This window comes from Bos indicus x Bos taurus, chromosome 16 (assembly GCF_003369695.1).
Source record: "Bos indicus x Bos taurus breed Angus x Brahman F1 hybrid chromosome 16, Bos_hybrid_MaternalHap_v2.0, whole genome shotgun sequence".
NCBI lineage: Eukaryota > Metazoa > Chordata > Mammalia > Artiodactyla > Bovidae > Bos > Bos indicus x Bos taurus.
Genome location: NC_040091.1, coordinates 28,626,550 through 28,648,677, shown reverse-complemented (window position 1 = coordinate 28,648,677; position 22,128 = coordinate 28,626,550). Strand labels below are relative to the sequence as shown.

Genomic DNA, 22,128 nt, shown 5'->3' with positions numbered 1-22,128 from the left:
TCTCTGTTTCCTCTGCCTTTTCTAAAACCAGCTTGAACATCTGGAAGTTCACGGTTCACGTATTGCTGAAGCCTGGCTTGGAGAATTTTGAGCATTACTTTACTAGCGTGGGAGATGAGTGCAATTGTGTGGTAGTTTGAGCACTCTTTGGCATTGCCTTTCTTTGGGATTGGAATGAAAACTGACCTTTTCCAGTCCTGTGGCCACTGCTGAGTTTTGCAAATTTGCTGGCATACTGAGTGCAACACTTTCACAGCATCATCTTTCAGGATTTGAAATAGCTCAACTGGAATTCTATCACCTCCACTAGCTTTGTTTGTAGTGATGCTTTCTAAGGCCCGCTTGACTTCACATTCCAGGATGTCTGGCTCTAGGTCAGTGATCACACCATCATGATTATCTGGGTTGTGAAGATCTTTTTTGTACAGTTCTTCTGTGTATTCTTGCCACCTCTTCTCATTATCTTCTGCTTCTGTTAGGTCCATACCATTTCTGTCCTTTATCGAGCCCATCTTTGCATGAAATGTACCCTTGGTATCTCATTTTTTTTTTAAAGAGATCTCTAGTCTTTCCCATTCTATTGTTTTCCTCTATTTCTTTGCATTGGTCGCTAAGGAAGGCTTTCTTATCTCTTCTTGCTATTCTTTGAAACTCTGCATTCAGATGCTTGTATCTTTCCTTTGCTCCTTTGCTTTTCGCTTCTCTTCTTTTCACAGCTATTTGTAAGGCCTCCCCAGTCAGCCATTTTGCTTTTTTGCATTTCTTTTCCATGGGGATGGTCTTGATCCCTGTCTCCTGTACAATGTCACGGACTTCATTCCATAGTTCATCAGGCACTCTTATCTATCAGATCTAGGCCCTTAAATCTATTTCTCACTTCCACTGTATAATCGTAGGGGATTTGATTTAGGTCATACCTGAATGGTCTAGTGGTTTTCCCTACTTTCTTCAATGTAAGTCTGAATTTGGCAATAAGGAGTTCATGATCTGAGCCACAGTCAGCTCCTGGTCTTGTTTTTGCTGACTGTATAGAGCTTCTCCATCTTTGGCTGCAAAGAATATAATCAATCTGATTTCGGTGTTGACCATCTGGTGATGTCCATGTGTAGAGTCTTCTCTTGTGTTGTTGGAAGAGGGTTTTTGTTACTGAACTGAACAGTATACTGAAAGATGAACTCCCCAGGTCAGTAGGTGCCCAATATGCTACTGGAGATCAGTGGAGAAATAACTCCAGAAAGAATGAAGGGATGGAGCCAAAGCAAAAACAATACCCAGTTGTGGATGTGACTGGTGATAGAAGCAAGGTCTGGTGCTGCAAAGAGCAATATTGCATAGGAACCTGGAATGTCAGGTCCATGAATCAAGGCAAATTGAAAGTGGTGAAATAGGAGATGGCAAGAGTGAATGTCGACATTCTAGGAATCAGTGAACTAAAATGGACTGGAATGGGTGAATTTAACTCAGATGACCATTATATCTACTACTGTGGGCAGGAATCCCTCAGAAGAAATGGAGTAGCCATCATGGTCAACAAAAGAGTCTAAAAGAGTACTTGGATGCAATCTCAAAAACGACAGAATGATCTCTGTTCGTTTCCAAGGCAAACCATTCAATATCACAGTAATCCAAGTCTGTGCCCCAACCAGTAATGCTGAAGAAGCTGAAGTTGAACGGTTCCATGAAGACCTACAAGACCTTTTAGAACTAACACCCAAAAAAAGATATCCTTTTCATTATGGGGGACTGGAATGCAAAAGTAGGAAGTCAAGAAACACCTGGGGTAACAGGCAAATTTGGCCTTGGAATACGGAATGAAGCCGGGCAAAGGCTAATAGAGTTTTGCCAAGAAAATGCACTGGTCACAACAAACACCCTCTTCCAAGGAGTAAGCGTCTTTTAATTTCATGGCTGCAGTCACCAACAGACATTTATAACAAACCACGTAGAAACCTGCCTTTTCTCAATATAAGTAAATGTCTAACCTTTCAAATGACATCACTACTGCCTGGTCTTACATTATATATTTTTTAAGCATAAATGGATGTCACAGTAACTGAGATGAAAAATAGCTGATTCTAAAATAAAATAAATTTTAAAATGAGGAATGATAAGAAATAATAATTTGACTATAGTAAAAGAAAAGGTGTTCTAAACAGTTTTTTAAATTTAAAAAGGGAGATTTTGCTCACTAATAATTCTATGAATAATGTCTATTTTGGACCACAGGAAGGGTTTTTCCTCCCTGTTACTTTCTTTTATTGAGATATAATTAACATATAACCTTGTATTAGTTTTAGATATGAGTATAATGATTTGATATTTGTATATATTGCAAAAGAATTTCCACAGTAAGTTTAGTTAACACCCATCACCACACAGATATAATTTTTTTCTTGTGATAAAGACTTTTAAGATCTACTCTTTTAGCAATTTTCAGAAATATAATACAGTATTGTTAACTTTAGTTACCATACTATATATTATATCCCCAGAACTTATTTATCTTGTAACTGGAAGTTTGTACCTTCTGACCCCCTTCACCTATTTTTGCCTATCCTCCACCCCTGCCTCTGACAACCGCCAATTTGTTCTCTGTATCTGTCAGTTTGGTAGGGTTTTTTTTAATTTTTTATTAAAAACATTTTATTACTATTTTTGGCCATGCTGGGTGGATTGTGGGATCTTAGTTCCCTGACCAGGGATTGAACCCTGGCCCTCAAGCAGTCAAAGTGCAGAGTTCTAACCATTGGACCACCAGAGAAGCCCCTTTTTTATTTTTTCTAGATGTCCCATATAAGTGAGAGAGGTCATACTTTATTATTTTGCAGATGACTTGATCTTCTTTGCAGTATACATATCCAACTCCAAGATTTTCAATTTAGTGCTCTCCCTCTCTCATAAAGGAGAAGGCAATAGCACCCTACTCCAGTACTCTTGCCTGGAAAATCCCATGGATGGAGGAGCCTGGTGGGCTGCAGTCCATGGGGTTGCTAAGAGTCGGATACAACTGAGCGACTTCCCTTTGACTTTTCACTTTCACGCATTGGAGAAGGAAATGGCAACCCACTCCAGTGTTCTTGCCTGGAGAATCCCAGGGATGGGGGAGCCTGGTGGGCTGCCGTCTATGGGATCACACAGAGTTGGACATGACTGAAGTGACTTAGCTCTCTCATAAAAGCTTCTTTGCCTATCAGTTCTCCTACAGTTCCTCACCCACATATCCTATATTCTTTATTTACACCAGAACCTTTAGTCCAGTGTTTCTCAATATGGGCTTGAGAGTACTTACAACAGAATCCCCTGAAGGCCTTTATTAATCCTTCAGTTTCTACATGGAGGAGGAGCTTCCGAGTTGTTCTGCTATACACTGTTTTAGTTAGTGAATCCCTCCAGCTTTATGCTAGTCCTTCTTGACTTCTCAGAATGCCCTAGTCAGACTTGTATCTTTTAAGTATACATACTTGCAGTCTAGACTTCCATTCTAGACTGCTGTGACAGTCCCTGGATCATTTCCATTTTCTCTTTTCTAAAACTCTATTACCACTTTTGATCTTTGCCTCAATAAATGTCAGTTCCCTTTCTCTTTTCCTTCTCCAAAACCAGCACACTTTTGGTTGAGGATCCAAAATTGCTTCTGTCCCTACTCCTCCTCTTTCCTCTCTTTCTGTTTTTCTGGCTTTCAAAGTTCACCAGTTCTCATAGTTTCAAACAGAACTCCCAGATGTCTCCAGTTCTTCCATATGTTGTCTGAGTTCTGGTCAATAGCTTGAACTGTCTATTAGTTATTTCTAATTGCATGTTCAACTATGACTAAAACTAAGTGGATCACCAAGTTTTTTCTCTTACTCTGATTATGAAGTAATACTGATTTGTTTTCATTGCAGGCTCTTCAGCAAAAGCACTTGTCAGTTTAAAAGGTAAGAATCAGAGCTTGATTCTTTAGATATGGCATAAACTAGGAATTTAATTCATTAAGTTAATTTGGTTATAGTATTATCTTTTCTTTCTAAGTTACGATTCATTATAGCTTTTAAATATTGGTTTTCACTGATGATAACTTTAAATTCATATGGGAATTTGGCCCTTGGTTTTCTCCTTCTAGAATTATTGATTAAAGTACTTTGTAACTAAACATTCTGAACAGTTCTTACTGGATTTAAATAATGTATTAACAACTGGGCTAAGCTGTATTTTGAGGGCTTCCCAGTTGGCTCAGTGGTGGTTTATTTTTAAAGAATTTTGTGAGCTAAGTAATAATGCAGGTCTCTTGAAATAAAACAGTGATAGCGTTATTTTGAGAAAAAGTTAGACTTGTTCCTTGGTCTTGCTATTTCTTTGTATGAGTAGATTAGACCAGTCCTTTTAGTATAATTTTGAAATTTTATCTCTTGAGCAAAGATTCTACATTTGGAACCAATCTAAATCTTCTCATAGGCTCATTAGTACTTTTAGTTTTTAAAGCTACCATGTTGTACCTTGGATGGGTGATGTACCAGATCAAGTCCTTCTGGCTTAAGAACATGTATCGTCCAGGATTACCCTCATTTATTTGCCTAGAAGGATCAACCCCATCTGATCTCTTTTGTACTTATTAAAATATATGTCTGAAAAACGAGAACACAGGTACACCCGTGGCGGATTCACGTTGATGTATGGCAAAACCAATACAATATTGTAAAGTAATTAGCCTCTAGTTAAAATAAATAAATTAAAAAAAAAAAGAAAGAAAACCAACTCCACTATTTTTTTCTCCAAATATTAAAGCCGTGTCTCTTTTTAAATATATACAAGGAGCATAAAATGTTTATAGGAAAATTAGAAAATGCTATTAGGTAATTAAAAGGAAATAGAAACATCTATCCTATGTATATTCATCTCAATTTTCTCTGTCTCTCTGTAAATAAACAAATTTTTATAAAAATTAAACTCACCTTCTTTAATTTCACAGTTTTCATGTTTAATGTATTTAATCAGTTGATCAGATTTTTTTCTGGTTGAATTCAACTCTGAAGATGTTTCACAGAATTAAGGGAAAAAAATACCACATATGTCATTTTTGGATATCAAGGGTTTTACACATTGAAGCAGAAAACGTTTAGAAATATGCTCTAAGTTCAAAGTTAAAACTTTTCTCATTTTTCCTTGCCTGCTTTCAGTCAGACTGTACTGAGACAGTTTTTGGAAAATTAGAATAGAGGAATTATTGAAAACCAAAATGAAATAAGCCACACATGTTTTAATATGAAAATGTAATAGTTTCAAGTAGAATCAGCTTGTCAAATTATTTACAAAGTTTGATGAGAAAATACAGAAGAGATTTTTTTCATTTGTAATAAACTAAAATTATTATGGGCAGTATATTTTTTCCATATTGGTAAATATTTCAGATATATTGCTGTTATTAAAAGGCCATATTTATAGTATAAAGTCCTTTGAACTAAAGTTAAATATCATAAATAATAATTATTTATTACAGAGGGAAGCTTATCTAACACATGGAATGAAAAGTACAGTTCTTTACAAAAAACACCTGTTTGGAAAGGCAGGAATACAGGCTCTGCTGTGGAAATGGTGAGGAATTAGTTTTTCTTACTCTTTAGAATATGATAGCTAAATTGTCTGTATTATTGTCATGTACACATTCTTATAGCACTATAAAACTTTTTCTAAGGTTTTTCCCCAGTTCCAACCATTTGTTTCTTTAAATGTCATTGAACAGTATTTGGTCATATCTAAATAAATAATCTGTGATAATCTGTTCATCATTAAGCATTTGTAAGTAATTCTTGCTTTAAATAGGCAAACCAAAAAAACTCAACAACCCAAAATCTTACTTTTAATAGATTTTTAATGATTTAGTAGATTAAAAAAAAAAAAAAAGAAATGTATGTGACTCCGGACCCTACAAAAAGATTTCTAGATAAGTGGTAAGATATTAAAATCTTGTGGAGGTCAAGGGTAAATGCATTTAAGTTAGGAAGTAGAGATAAGCACATAATTGGCATAACTAACAATTTTGGGGGCCTTTCTTCCTCCCCTAGCCCCAGGAAATTTTAGGGGTCAATCATGAAACACAGAGCTGGGTTAGACAGTAGCTGTCTCAGTAGCCTGGACAGTTGGCCGTACTCTTATCAACCCTGTTGTCATCATTTTCTTCTTCCTCTCGGCCCATGGTCAGGGGAGGGAAGCAGGGTAGGGGGGACTTCCTGTTAGGCCTATGCGTTCTTAAGGCTCTCCGTGGGTTTAATTTCAAGGGTCCATACCTCTGGTGTCATTTCAGTTGGATGCTTCCCATATGTTGCTATTCCACTGCCCCTGCTTCAGTTCAAAGTAGGCATGGAACTGTCTTGAATGATGAGAGAAGGATTTGAAAAGGGTGTGGGTATTATTGGGAAATTATTTCTGGTGTTCTTTTCTATTAATAAAGGCTCTGAACCTAGGATGGACTGTAAGTTTTTTCAGATTACAGATCCTTAAGTTTGTAATATATTTTGGATACTTAAAAGTTTTTAGTTCATATGCACTTATCAAGCGTCTGTTATTATCTCGTCTTTTTATTAAATGGAAATTTGTCAACAATTTTTCATAACAGATCTAGTATAATATTATATACCTTTAGATTTACTCTCTAAAGTGAGTAAATGTACTCTCAAAGTCTAGTAAATTTGTCCCCACCCAGTCCTACACAGGAGACACATCATGTGAAACACCCAATTGGTTGGTATTAATCCAAGCACCAACATAATGAGAACTGGAATTTCCGGAACTTAATTTCAAGACTACTAGCATACTATATGAAGACTTGGGTTCTAGTTTTAATTATCAGCTGGGTGTTTCATTTTTAAACAAGTTACATAAATATGTATATTTCTACTTTATAAAATCTAAGATTATTTGTATGCTTTGTATTTTCTTTCTTCTTCAGTACTGATGATAATTCAGTTAGCTGTATTTTCTAAGTGTAGAATTGTGCTTTGGAACAAAAATGAGATATGTTTGGCCTTTTCTTTAAATAAAAAATTTGTATCATAGCCTTTCAGAAACTCAAAACGAAGTCGGCTCTTTTCTGATGAAGATGACAGACAAATAAATACAAGGTCACCTAAAAGAAACCAGAGGGTAGCAATGGTTCCACAGGTATGTGTGTGCTAAAATTTTGTTTCATTGAAAGGAAATGAGCAATCATTCAGCATAATAAAATTTGTATTTATCATTCTACCACATTTTGAGTGACAAGTTCTTTTCTTTAAATCATTACTTCAGCTCAGCTCTGTTTTAGTTACCTGAAAAGGGGCATTATTTTATTCATGAACTTAAACCAGAGTAGAAAGCCAATCCTCAGTCTTACAAATGCACACTCTTCTGTTTTGGGGAGCAGGGGGCACTGCCCCACAATATGCAGGATCTTAGTTCCCTGGCCAAGGATCTAACCTGTGCCTCCTGTAGTGGAAGTGCAGAATCCTAACCACTGGACCACCATGTAACACTCTTTTTAAGCATGGAGATAGTGGACATTAAACAAATGAATTTGGCAAATTGGAATCAGCTTGGCATTTGCATGGAATTCAGAGGGGAAAAATCAGTTTATCACTAAGGGAAGTACGTTGAAGACTTACTTTACCCAGAAGAGGAAAATGTATAGTGAAAAATCGTATTTCCTTTTTCAGTTTTGATGTCTTTTTTTTTTAGAAGTGATAGTAGACATATAAGAATCAAAGGAATGAGTGAAAATTAGAAAAGGAAGTATTAACTTTAAAAATAAAGTAATTTTCTTCTATGAAACTTAAAATTTTTGATAAAGTTATTCCCTACTTTCATTTTTTTTCAAAAGCGTTTTAAAATTTTCTAGTAGGATATATTATAGTAGAGGTAATTTTCTTAACCAAAGATTTGGCATCAAATAAATTAGAAGTATTACCAGCAATACGCCCTACCAAAAAAAATCCAAAGAGCTTTTACATACCTTTATGGTCATTTCAAATAGTAAAATATATTGTTATCTATAAAATGAACAAAAATTATTAATTTTTTTAACATCAAGGATAAGTGTGCATAAACATCTAAATTTCAACTTAAAAATTTGAACCAATTGAAACTAATACACAACATGCATAGCTTGGCTCAGTAGATGTTGGTACAGGTTGAATGAATGTAAGAATAGTCAACAACTTTTCAGGAACTATTATTTTGGGGGGAAAAGATACTGTTTCTTTATCATCTAGACAATTCCATATAAATAGCAGGGACAATAATCAGTGGCCTTGAGAATAAAATAATATAGTTTAACTTCTTTTCCACCCTGCCATCTAGTTCTTATTAGTATTATTATGGACATTGCTGTGGGTTTTAACCTTTATAATACATCAGAATTCTTCCTGCTTTTTACCTTGTTAAGAGTTATTTTTATTTTTTATCAAAACTATGCACTATGTATAGTTTTGAAATAAAAGGCTTATAACAACAACAAAAAAGAATAGTCAACAACTATTTTTGTAGTGACTTTGGTTTTTATTCATTTAAAAAATTTTTTGGCCACTGTGTGGCATGTGGGATCTTAGTTCTCTGACCAGGGATTAAATCCACGCCCCTGCATTGGAAGCTCAGAGTCTTAACCACTGTGATCTTGGGTGGCCTCAGCCTGCAGCAGCTTGAAGTGAGGCTTTGGTTTCTTAGCCAGAAATTGAGGCTGGGTAGCACTGGTGAGAGCACTGAATACTGAGCACTAGACCAGTGGTCAGTGACAAGGGCCCTGGCCATTCAGCTTTGCAGAAAAAGGATTCCAACAAAGATGGAAAATAGTGAAACAAGTGTTAAATAGGAGGATAAAAAAGTACAGTGGAAGACACATGGCCAGACTCAGAGAGAGAGCGTCATCCCCTCACAGCAGTTTGAATCACTTATTGGCTTTTCTTCCTGTCTTCCTTTGGCCAATCATTTTGATTTGCCTGGTTCAGAGTCCATATTTAGTATATTTCAGGATTCTCCTGAGTGTGCGCACATATCTCTTAGCCAAGACGGATTCTACCAAAGAGACATATGGGTAGAGTATCAGTTAGCACCACTCTGCTTTGACCTCCAAGGAGCCTTTCTGCACATATGTGGTCAGGGAGATCTCCTGACTTCAAGAATGAGAAATATGTGGTCTGGGCAGGGTCCAGTGTCCTCTCTTAATTGTTCTGCTATTCTTGTCTTGGAGTTTCAGTCCACAGGGAATGAATCTCCTATTGCTTTACCCTGGGCAGGAGCCCCATCTACCTCCTGCCTCAACTGGACTGCCAGGGAAGTCCCTTGTGTTGACCTTGGAAGAGCTGTATTATTACGATAAGTTGGATGCTTTAATTCTATTTAGATTTTTTAAAAATTTCCAAACATAGGGAGTTAAAAAAAATTTTTTTTAATGTCTCTTCAGCTATTTATTAGGAAAACTTTCAAACATACAGAGAACTCTGGTCTTTGTGACTGTGAAACCAGCCTCCCACAAGTCTGCCCAAAGCCCTCCTCCCCAGGCACATTTCATTCCTTCTGGGACTGTTTTACAAAGACCTTTCAAATATAACATAGGACAGATATGATATGAGACTTATTCGAATATGTGAAAAAATGTTATATCCTCTGAGTTTTCTTTTTTCTAGTCTTACATGCCTAGTTCATTCAGTCTTCATTTATATGATATGTCTTATTTTCTTACCCTCCTAGTCATAGCCTCTAATCTGTTGTATTCTTTTTGTTTAAAGAGCACCACTCAGAGCTGAAAAATTACAAAAATCCAAATTTACTGAGTCCTTAGTATGTTCCAGATCCTGTTCTAAGCACTTCGTATGTAATATTTTGATTTAATCTTCAAATTCCCCATGAGTTAGGTTACTTATTTCACATTTTTCAGATGAGAAAGCAGACACAGAGAAGTTATCTTGTTCAAGATCATAAAGCCGGGAAGTGAAAGCTGATACTGAATGGCAGACAGCCTGTCTTAGGAGCCTTTCTTTTTTTGTTGTAGCTTTACTGAGATGTAATTAAGAAAGCAGACAATTCAGTATGCTTTAAATATATGCATAGATGTGTGCAACAGTTACCACAGCCAATTTTAAGACATTTTCATCATCAAAAAAAGAAAAAGCAGTAGTAGTCACTCTCCATTTTCCATTTATTGAATAAACCCTTAGAAGTATAATTGCTGCAAGGGTATTTACACTTAAACTTTGGAAGATACTACCTAATAATCTATTTTTAAAAGTTGGAATAACATATTTCCACTAACAAATTGACTGTATTTCTTCATACTCAACAGAGGGATCTTCAATACAGTTTTATGTCCAATGAGCCACCAATACCCTATTTTAAAATCTGCATCAATAACTCAATAGAAATAAGAATAGCACTCTTTCTGATAGTAATATTTTATAATAATTTGGTTATTATTTATGCTAAATGACTCATGACATATAATTTTTTTTTACATTAACAAGTCAACTTTCTAAGTACCATGTGGTATCCTGAATTGGATTCTGGGCCAGAAAAAGGACATTAATGGAAAAACAGAAAAAATCCAAATAAAGTCTGTTGTTTAATAGTATTATACCAGTGTTAATTTCTTAGTTTTGACAAACCGTGGTTGTATAAGATGTTAACATTAGGGAATGCTGGATGAAGGGCATATGGGAACTCTGTACTGTCTTTGCAACTTTTCTATAAATCTACAGTCATTCCAAAATAAAGTTTTATATTTAAAAATAAGTTAATTTTAACCTTCATCTACCCTTCAGATCTGCTTCCCTCTTCCATTGATAACCAACCAATTTTAGACCTCTTTAATACTTCTAAACCTTTCTATATGTTTTCACAGAAAATATATAGTATTGTTTTGTGTATGTAGTTTAAAAATTACATTTATAGTAGTATTTTCATGATATTGTATCAGTCATCATTCTGTAATTTATTTTTTCACTCAAAAGTCTGTTTTTTTGTTTTTATTTTGTCCTGTGGCTTGTAGAGACCTTAGTTCCCTGACCAGGGATTGAACTATGCCCCCTGCAGTGGAATCAAAGGCATCCCATATGCCCTTCATCCAGCTTTCCCTAATGTTAACATCTTATACAACCACGGTTTGTCAAAACTAAGAAATTAACACTGGTATAATACTATTAAACAACAGACTTTATTTGGATTTTTTCTGTTTTTCCATTAATGTCCTTTTTCTGACCCAGAATCCAATTCAGGATACCACATGGTACTTAGAAAGTTGACTTGTTAATGTAAAAAAAAATTATATGTCATGAGTCATTTAGCATAAATAATAACCAAATTATTATTTGTTTTTGTTTTTGAGATCTGGCTGTGCTGACTGATTTAGACAGGCTTCGGTGTTTCATTTCTTTTTGCTGTTTTGTAGTATTCAACCTTATACCATAATTTATTTATAAATTCTCTATTTATGGGCGTTCAAGTGGTTTCTGAGTTTTCACTATTACACACAATGCTGTGGTGAACATCCCAAGCATGTTTTTATAAATTTGCAAGTGTTTTCTAGGACAGATGCCTAAAATGTGGAATTGCTGGATCACAGGATATGCACATTTAAAGTTTTTAAAGTAGTGCCAGATTATTCTCCAAAGAAATTATACTGGCTTATACTTTCAGCCAATAATATATCACAGTGCCTATTTTATCTAATGCTTGTCAACCCAGTATAACCAAACAGCTAGATTTTTGCTAATCTCATAACAGCATCCCATTTGTTTTAGTTGGTATGTCATCTATGAGTGATGGTGAGATACTTTTCATATACATTTATAAACTTTCTTTCCTATGTTCTAAACTTTCTCCTATTTTTTTTTAATTTTTAAGTTTTATTTATTTATTTACTTATGTTTGTCTGTGTTAGGTCTTTGTTGCTGCACATTGGCTTTCTCTAGTTGCAGCAAGCAGGGCCTACTCTTTGTTGTAGTGTGTGGGCTTCTCATTGCAGTGGCTTCTGTTGTTGCAGAACACAGGCTCTAGAGTGTGGACTCAGTAGCTGTAGCTCATGGGCTTAGTTGCTCCACAACATCTGGAATCTTCCTGGACCAGGGATCAAACCTGTGTCCCCTACATTAGCAGGTGGATTCTTATCCACTGTAACAGCAGGGAAGTCCTTCTCCCATTTTTAAAAATTGAATTATTGGTCATTTCTGATTAATTTGTAACAACTTTGTATATATTAAGAATATTAGTCCTTTGGCTATTTATATTATAATTTTTTTCAGAGTTTGTGTAATAGTGTGTCTTTTGCTTTGTTTCTGTATTTTTCACCATAGAGGACTGAAAAAGATTCTATAGGTCAAATATACCTGTTTCCTTTTAATGAGTTTTTGATTGTATAATCAGAAAAACCTTCCCTAGTCTAAAATTTATAGCTTTAGAATTCTCTATTTCTTATTTCATTAAAAAAAAAAAAAAAGTTTAAATCTTTAACTGTCTGAAATTTATTTTGGAGTAAGGAATGAGGTAAGACTGCAACCAGATTTTTTTTCCAGAGGACTGTTTAGTTGTCCTGGTAACATTTACTGAATAATCCATCTTTTTTACATTGGTTTATAATGCTACTGCATGACAAGCTAAATTCTGTATATATTTGGGTTTATTTCTAGACTTCCTATCTCTTTATATCTAGTATATCTCTCTATGTGCTAGTATCAAATTATTTTAATGTGACTTTATATTGTGTTTTAGCCTCTGATATAGCATTAAGATTTTCCTGAATATTCTTTCACATTTATTTTTCCTTATGAACTTTAGAATCAACTTGACTAGGAAAAAGAGTCTGTTGGGATTTTCATTGATATTGCAGTAATATTATAAATTATTTGGGGAATATGACATGTAACATTGGGACTACCCATCCAAGAACTGGTTGTAGTTCCACTTATTCAAGCTTTTTTGCCCCTTTTTTGTTGTCGTTTAGTTGCTAGGTCATGTTCGACTCTGTGCACTGCAGCATACTGGCTTCGTGTCCTTCTCTGTCTCCCAGAGTCTGCTCAAACTCATGTCCATTGAATCAGTGATGCCATCCAACCATCTCATCCTCTGTTGCCCCTTTCGCCTCTCCTGCCTTCAGTCTTTCCCAGCATCAGGGTCTTTTCCAAGGAGTCAGTTTTTCACATCAGGCAGCCGAAGTATTGGAGTTTCAGCTTTAGCATCAGTCCTTCCAATGAATATTCAGTACTGATTTCCTTTCAGATTGACTGGTTTGATCTTACAGTCCAAGGGATTCTCAAGAGTCTTCTCCAACATCACAGTTCAAAAACAACAGTTCTTCAGCACTCAGCTCTTTATAGTCCAATTCTTACATCCATACATGACTACTGGAAAAACCATAGCTTTGACTAGACAGACCTTTGTTGGCAAAGTAACATCTCTGCTTTTTAATACACTGTTTAGGTTGGTCATAGCTTTTCTTCCAAGGAGCAAGCGTCTTTTAACTTGATGGCTACAGTCACCATCCACAGTGATTTTGGAGCTTTAGAAAATAAAATCTGCTACTGTTTCCATTTTTTCCCCATCTGTTTGCCATGAAATAATGGAACTGGATGCCATGATCTTGGTTTTTTGAATATTTGGTTTTTAAACCAACTTTTTCCACTCTCCTCTTTCATCTTCATCAAGAGGCTCTTTAGTTCCTCTTCGCCTTCTGCCATTAGGTTGGTGTCATCTGCCAGTATGAGGTTGTTGATATTTCTCCTGGCAATCTTGATTCCAGACTTTAAATTTCTTTTGCATGTCAATCTTGCACATTTCTTAAGTGTATTCCTAGGTGTTTAATACTTTGTTCTCACCATTTTTGCTGTAATAAATAATGTATTTCTTGTTTTATTGTCTAATCTGTTTTCATTTATATAGAGAGAAGATAATATCTTTTAAAAATAGAGAATTTTGGATAACAGCTTGTTTTCTTCTGCTTTATTAAATTCTTATAGTTGATTTTTTGAGTTTTCTGGGGAAGTCATGTCACCTGCAGATTTACAGTTTTATTCTTTTTCTTCAATTGGCTAATTCCACCATCAAACCAATGTCAAAAATAGTATAATCAACATCTTTATCATAGTCCTCACTTTAATGAGAAATGTTCACAATTTTAACGTTGAATATGATCCTGACTTTTGGATTGGATTGGGGAGAAATGTGTTATTTATTTATTTTTGGCTGTGCTAGATCTTCCTTGATGCATGGGCTTTTCTTTAGTTGTGGAGAGCAGGGGCTACTCTCTAGTTGCCATGCACAAGCTTCTCTTTGCGGTCGCTTTTGTTGTGGAGCACGGTCTCGAGTGCGCATGAGCATCGGTAATTGTGGCACGTGAGCTCAGTAGTTGTGATTCCTGGGCTCTGGAGCACAGGCTCAATAGTTGTGGCACGTGGGTTTATTTGCTCTGGTGGCATGTGGGGTCTTCCCAGATCAGGGATCGAACTCACATGTCCTGAATTGGAAGGTGGATTCTTTACCACTGAGCCACCAGGGAAGCCCAAGAAATGTGTTTTGAAGGTTAAGAAAGTATTCATCTATTTTTATTTTCTTGGTCAGTATAACTAAAGGTTTATTAATTTTGTTGATTATTTTCTTCAAATAATTTTTGATTGTATTGATTTTTCTTCTTTTGGTTTTCTGTTTTTTATTTCTATTATTTTTGCTCTGATTTTTTATTATTTTCTTCCTCTACTTGCTTTGAGTTTTCTTTGTTCTTTTTTTTTTTTTTTTCTAATTTCTTATGGTGGAAGGATAAGTTATATTTGAAATTTTTCTTTTATTCTAGTACAAGCATTTATCCAATGAATTAAATTTTTCTTTCAGGTACTGCTTTAGCTGTATCACTTGGCATATTGTGTTTTTTTAGTCATTTTGTCTATTTTTATTCCATTAAGAGTTTTTTTTAGTAGATATTGGATTTTATCAAGTGTTTTAGCATCAGTGGAAGTGATCATATGATTTTCATTATTTCATTTATTAATAATGGCACATTACAGTAATAGTTTTCTAATACTGGCCCTTTCTTGTATTCTTGACATGAATTTCACTTGGTTGTGTTGTATTTTTTTGATGTTCTGATGATGTTTTTTAAGCTTTTTTAAAAATGAAATATAATTGATATATTACCTTTAGGTATACAATATGATCATTTTACTATTTGTGTATATTGTGAAATGATCATCATAGTAAGTCTAGTCTAGTTAACATCCATCCCCATAGTTACAATTTTTTTTTCTTGTGATGAGAACTTTAAAAATTTATTCTTTTAGCAACTTTCAGATAAATAGTATGATATAGTCACCATGCTGTACATTACATACCCATAACTTACTTATTTTATAACTGGAAGTTTGTATCCTTTGACCATTTTTTATCCATTTCATCTGTCCCCCTACCCTGTCTCTGGCAACCACTAGTCTGTTCTTTGTATCTGTTCTCTGTTGAGTTTGGGTTTTTTGAGGGCAGAGGAGTGTTTTTTTTAAGTTACACATATAAGTAAAAGTAAATGCTGTTTATCTTTCTCTGACTTATTTCACTTAGCATGATGTCCTCAAGGCCTATCCACATTGTCACAAATGGAAAAATTTCCTTCTTTTTAATGACTGAATAATATTCCATCTGCATATATACCACATTTTCTTTGTTCATTTATCAGTGTATGCAGCAGTTGTTTCCATGTCTTGGCTATTGTAAATAATTCTCCAGTGAACTTGGGGGTGCATGTATCTTTTGGAGATAGTGAGTTCATTTCCTTTGGATAAACACCCAGAATTAGAATTGCTGGATTATGTGGTACATCTATTTTTAATTTCCTGAGCAACCTCCATACTGTTTTGCCTTCTGGCCACACCAATTTACATTTCCACCAGCAGTTTACAAGGGTTCTCTTTTTTCACACTCTCTCCAACATTGTTATTTCTTGCGTTTTTGATAACAGTCATTCTTACAGATGTGAGGTAATACCTTACTGTGGCTTCCCTTAATAGTAATGTTGAGCACCTTTTCATGTACCTTTTTGCCATTTGTGTATCATCTTTGGAAAAAGGTCCATTCAACTCCTCTGCCCATTTTTAAATCAGATTGTCTTTTTGTCATGGCGTTGTATGAGTTCCTTATATATTTTGGGTGTTAACCTCTTGTCAGATATATGATTTGGAAATATTTTCTCCCATTCTGTAGCCTGCCTTTTCATTTTGTTGATTGTTTCTTTGAGGTGCAGGAGCTTTTCAGTTTGATGTAGTCCCACTTATTGACTGTTGCTTCTGTTGTCTGTGCTTTTGGTGTCATCTCCAAAAAAAATTATCACCAAGACCAATGTCAAGATTTTCCCCTATATTTTCTTCTAGGAATTTTATAGTTTCAGGTCTTATATTTACATATAAGGCTTTAATCTGTTTATTTTTGTGATGTAAGACAGGTAGCCAGTTTTATTCTTTTGCTTGTGAAAACCATTTCCAACGCCATTTATCAAAGAGACTATCTTTTCCCCAATTGAGTATTCTTGGTTACCTTGTGAAATATCAATTGACCATATTTGCATGCATTTATTTCTGGGCTCAGTTCTGTTCCATTGGCCTAACCTATCTGTTTTTATGCTAGTCATATCACATTTTGATTACTATAGCTTTGTAATATAGTTTATAATCTATATTATTAGATTAGGGAGTGTGATGCCTCTGGCTTTGTCCTTTTTTCTCAAGATTACTTTGGCTTATTCAGGGTTTTTTTGTGGTTTCATAACAGTTTTTGGATTGCTTATTCTATTTCTGTGAAAAATGCCATTGAAATTTTAATAAAGATTGCATTGAATCTGTAGATTGCTTTGGGTATTATAGACATTTTAACAATATTCTTCCAATCCATGAATATAAAACATCTTTCCCAGCATTTTTAAAATTCATATAAATTAGTGATATTTTCTACATGTTCTTTCTCTTGATCTTGCTCACAATTGTATCAGAGTCCTTACTTGTAGGCCAAGAACTGCAGAAATAGTGTCCTAAATATCTTCTTCCTACATACCTAAATTGAAATTGTACTGTAGAGCAAACATGGTGGCGGCAAATATTTTCACCCTCCTTGTCAAAATTTGTTATGAAACTGGAGGCTTTAACTTTGTAAGAAATAATTAGAATGTGTATTTGTTAAATAATAACAAATTTATTTTGTATATTGTTGAATCTTTTTGAGTACTTAACCATAATCTTTACCTTTTTACAAATGTAGTCAGTATTATGGATGTTCACTTTTACTTAATGGGACTGTAATTAATCTCTCTTTTTTATTGTATAGAAATTTACAGCAACAATGTCAACACCAGATAAGAAGGCCTCACAGAAGATTGGTTTTCGATTACGTAACTTACTCAAGCTTCCCAAAGCACATAAATGGTGCATATATGAGTGGTTCTACTCAAATATAGATAAGTATGTATCACGGCTCATATCATGAATATCATTTGAATCAGAAGTTTAAGGTTTTCACATGTTAAAAGCCTCAACTTTTTCTAGAGGTCTATTTTGATTCTGTTTTTTTCCTGAATTTCTTTTCCTATTCCTCATTCTAGTTTGATCTGTTTCTGTTTTTCATGCTTTTCTTGCTTCCTCTCTTTTGGGGAAGAAGTTGTTATAAGTTTTTGTGAAAAATCAAATGACAGTATAATTTCTATATTATAATTTACAAAGACTATGCAGTGGAGATACCCTGAAAACAAAGCACCATTATTTGCAGTGAATGGGACTTGTTTTATAAATTTTAAGATTTTAAATGCTAGTATAGTAGTAGAGAAACAGTTATGAATGGTAAAAGTGATTCAGGAAGATTTTTAAGAGTCTTTCTATTTAGGGGATGATATTCATGCACTTTTTTGTTATATGTAAGTGTTTAAGTAGAGCATAGTAAGAGATTTGGGTGAAATGCAATTATTCAGCAACAGAATTCATTGAAGAAAGATTCTGATTTCTCATCCACTGCAATCTATTCTTATCTAACCCATGCTTATCAGTGGTACTTGCTTTGCTGGCTACTTATCTTTATTTCCTTTCTCTGTTGTTACCAGTTGCCTACTCTAAACCTTGTTAACCTCATGAACATTGATATTTAAGCCCAAGACATTCATGTGTCATTACTAAGACTGGTTCCTCGTTTCCCAAACTCATCAATAAAATTGTTTTATTTTTGTCCACAGATTTTTTCGTTATCTTAATTAAGAGAGCTCTCAGGGTGTCCTAGTATAATCTGTGTTCTGCATTTCCTAAAGAACCAATCTAATTCTTTAGAGTCCCCTAGTTTCCTAAAACTAATTTAATATCAAAGAGAACTACTTGGTGATGATATTTATTATCTTTGGGACAAAGATACTTTGTAGTTTACATTCTTTATCCTCACCAGATACAATGAGTGCTAAAATAGCTTTCCAAAGGATAGACTCCTATAGGAGATTTAATGAAAATCAGTATCTCCTGGAATCTCAAGCACAGACAGTACCTCTTGAGTAACTTTTACACATTATTTGTTTTATAAATGTAAACAATTTAATTTAATTTTAGCACTTGGAATTTGTGCCCATTTTGTATATATTTTGGGTAGAAGTGAAAGTTTGGTGTCTTGGGATTGATTGATGTTCAAAATTGGAATGCATATTTTGAATTTTATGTCTCAAGCTGTATATTAACTTAAAATACAATTTCTCTTTTACAGACCACTTTTTGAAGGTGATAATGACTTCTGTGTGTGTCTAAAGGAATCTTTTCCTAATTTGAAAACGAGAAAATTAACAAGAGTGGAATGGGGAAAAATCAGGAGGCTTATGGGGAAACCACGGAGGTAAAAATAATGTTTTTGTTTAAAAGACTAGTACCAAAACATAACTTTCCAGAGTAGTTATATGTTAAATATATTGTATTGACCAGCGTTAATGTAGATGCTTTTTATACTTAGGCAACTTGTAATTAAATACACAATTTCATTTTTCTTCAGATCACAGGCCTTGAACATAATTTTTTTATATTAGCTGTGCCCCACTAAGAGAAACCCAAGTAACATGGTAGTTGCTGAGAGAGGGCATCAGAGGGCAGACAGACTGAAATCACAATCACAGAAAACTAGCCAGTCTGATCACATGGACCACAGCCTTGTCTCACTCAATGAAACTAAGCCATGCTGTGTGGGGCCACCCAAGACGGACAGGTCATGGTGGAGAGGTCTGACAGAATGTGGTCCACTGGAGAAGGGAATAGCAAACCACGTCAGTATTCTTGCCTTGAGAACCCCATGTTCTGATTAGTATGAAAAGGCAAAAAGGACACTAAAAGATGAACTCCCCAGGTCAGTAGGTACCCAATACACTACTGGAGATCAGTGGAGAAATAACTCCAGAAAGAATGAAGGGATGCTGCTGCTAAGTCACTTCAGTCGTATCCGACTCTGTGCGACCCCAGAGACGGCAGCCCACCAGGCTCCCCCATCCTTGGGATTCTCCAGGGAAGAACACTGGAGTGGGTTGCCATTTCCTTCTTCAATGCATGAAAGTGAAAAGTGAAAGTGAAGTCACTTAGTCGTGTCCGACTCTTAGCGACCCCATGGCCTGCAGCCTACCAGGCTCTTCCATCCATAGGATTTTCCAGGCAAGAGTACTGGATTGGGGTGCCATTGCCTTCTCTGAATGAAGGGATGGAGCCAAAGCAAAAACAACACCCAGTTGTGGATGCGACTGGTGATAGAAGCAAGGTCTGATGCTGTAAAGAGCAATATTGCATAGGAACCTGGAATGTTAGGTCCATGAATCAAGGCAAATTGGAAGTGGTGAAATAGGAGATGGCAAGAGTGAACGTCGACATTCTAGGAATCAGTGAACTAAAATGGACTGGAATGGGTGAATTTAATTCGGATGACCATTATATCTACTACTCAGGGCAGGAATCCCTTAGAAGAAATGGAGTAGCCATCATAGTCAACGAAAGAGTCAGAAATGCAGTACTTGGATGCAATCTCAAAAATGACAGAATGATCTCTGTTCGTTTCCAAGGCAAACCATTCAGTATCACAGTAATCCAAGTCTATGCCCCAACCAGTAACACTGAAGAAGCTGAAGTTGAACAGGTCTGTGAAGACCTACAAGACCTTTTAGAACTAACACCCGAAAAAGATGTCCTTTTCATTATAGGGGACTGGAATGCAAAAGTAGGAAGTCAAGAAACACCTGGAATAACAGGCAAATTTGGCCTTGGAATACGGAATGAAGCCGGGCAAAGGCTAATAGAGTTTTGCCAAGAGAATGCACTGGTCATAGCAAACACCCTCTTCCAACAGCACAAGAGAAGACTCTACACATGGACATCATCAGAAGGCCAACACTGAAATCAGATTGATTATATTCTTTGCAGCCAAAGATGGAGACGCTCTATACAGTCAGCAAAAACAAGACCAGGAGCTGACTGTGGCTCAGATCATGAACTCCTTATTGCCAAATTCAGACTTAAATTGAACAAAGTGGGGAAAACCACTAGACTATTCAGTTATGACCTAAATCAAATCCCTTATGATTATACGGTGGAAGTGAGAAATAGATTTAAGGGACTAGATCTGATAGATAGAGTGCCTGATGAACTATGGACGGAGGTTCATGACATTGTACAGAAGACAGGGATCAAGACCATCCCCATGGAAAAGAAATGCAAAAAAGCAAAATGGCTGACTGGGGAGGCCTTACAAATAGCTGTGAAAAGAAGAGAAGCAAAAAAGCAAAGGAGAAAAGGAAAGATATAAGCATCTGAATGCAGAGTTCCAAAGAATAGCAAGGAGAGATAAAAAAGCCTTCCTCAGCGATCAATGCAAAGAAATAGAGGAAAACAACAGAATGGGAAAGACTAGAGATCTCTTCAAGAAAATTAGAGATACCAAGGGAGCATTTCATGCAAAAATGGGCACAATAAAGGACAGAAATGGTATGGATCTAACAGAAGCAGAAGATATTAAGAAGATGTGGCAAGAATACACAGAAGAAATGTACAAAAAAGATCTTCATGACCCAGATAATCATGATGGTGTGATCACTGACCTAGAGCCAGACATCCTGGAATGTGAAGTTAAGTGGGCCTTAGAAAGCATCACTACGGACAAAGCTAGTGGAGGCGATGGAATTCCAGTTGAACTATTTCAAATCCTGAAAGATGATGCTGTGAAAGTGTTGCACTCAGTATGCCAGCAAATTTGCAAAACTCAGCAGTGGCCACAGGACTGGAAAAGGTCAGTTTTCATTCCAATCCCAAAGAAAGGCAATGCCAAAGAGTGCTCAAACTACCGCACAATTGCAGTCATCTCACACACTAGTAAAGTAATGCTCAAAATTCTCCAAGCCAGGCTTCAGCCATACGTGAACCGTGAACTTCCAGATATTCAAGCTGGTTTTAGAAAAGGCAGAGGAACCAGAGATCAAATTGCCAACATCCGCTGGATCATGGAAAAAGCAAGAGAGTTCCAGAAAAACATCTATTTCTGCTTTATTGACTATGCCAAAGCCTCTGATTGTGTGGCTCACAATAAAGTATGGAAAATATTGAAAGAGATGGGAATACCAGACCACCTGAAACCTGTATGCAGGTCAAGAAGCAACAGTTAGAACTAGACATGGAACAACAGACTGGTTCCAAATAGGAAAAGGAGTATGACAAGGCTGTATTTTGTCACCTGCTTATTTAACTTCTATGCAGAGTACATCATGAGAATCGCTGGGCTGGAAGAAACACAAGCTGGAATCAGGATTGCCGGGAGAAATATCAATAACCTCAGATATGCATTTGACACCGCCCTTATGGCAGAAAGTGAAGAACTAAAGAGCCTCTTGATGAAAGTGAAAGACGAGAGTGAAAAGTTTGGCTTAAAGCTCAACATTCAGAAAATTAAGATCATGGCATCTGGTCCCATCACTTCATGGTAAATAGATGGGGAAACAGTGGAAACAGTGGCTGACTTTATTTTTTTAGGCTCCAAAATCACTGCAGATGGTGATTCCAGCCATAAAATTAAAAGACGCTTACTCCTTGGAAGGAAAATTATGACCAACCTAGACAGCATATTAAAAAGCAGAGACATTACTTTGCCAACAAAGGTTCATCTAGTCAAAGCTATGGT

At 35.7% G+C, this 22,128-nt stretch overlaps 1 protein-coding gene across 2 annotated transcripts in view; it reads left to right on the top strand.

The window, feature by feature from the left end:
- Positions 1-22,128, top strand: part of LIN9 (lin-9 DREAM MuvB core complex component) — an 85,332-nt gene that overhangs the window by 6,578 nt on the left and 56,626 nt on the right. The window contains exons 2-6 of one of the 2 annotated variants that reach the window (XM_027564615.1): positions 3,885-3,917; positions 5,477-5,571; positions 7,033-7,137; positions 17,290-17,423; positions 18,697-18,822. In XM_027564615.1, the coding sequence (XP_027420416.1) occupies positions 3,885-3,917; positions 5,477-5,571; positions 7,033-7,137; positions 17,290-17,423; positions 18,697-18,822 (493 nt within the window). The remainder of the gene's footprint in view (positions 1-3,884; positions 3,918-5,476; positions 5,572-7,032; positions 7,138-17,289; positions 17,424-18,696; positions 18,823-22,128) is intronic. The other variant, XM_027564616.1, reaches the window with a different exon arrangement.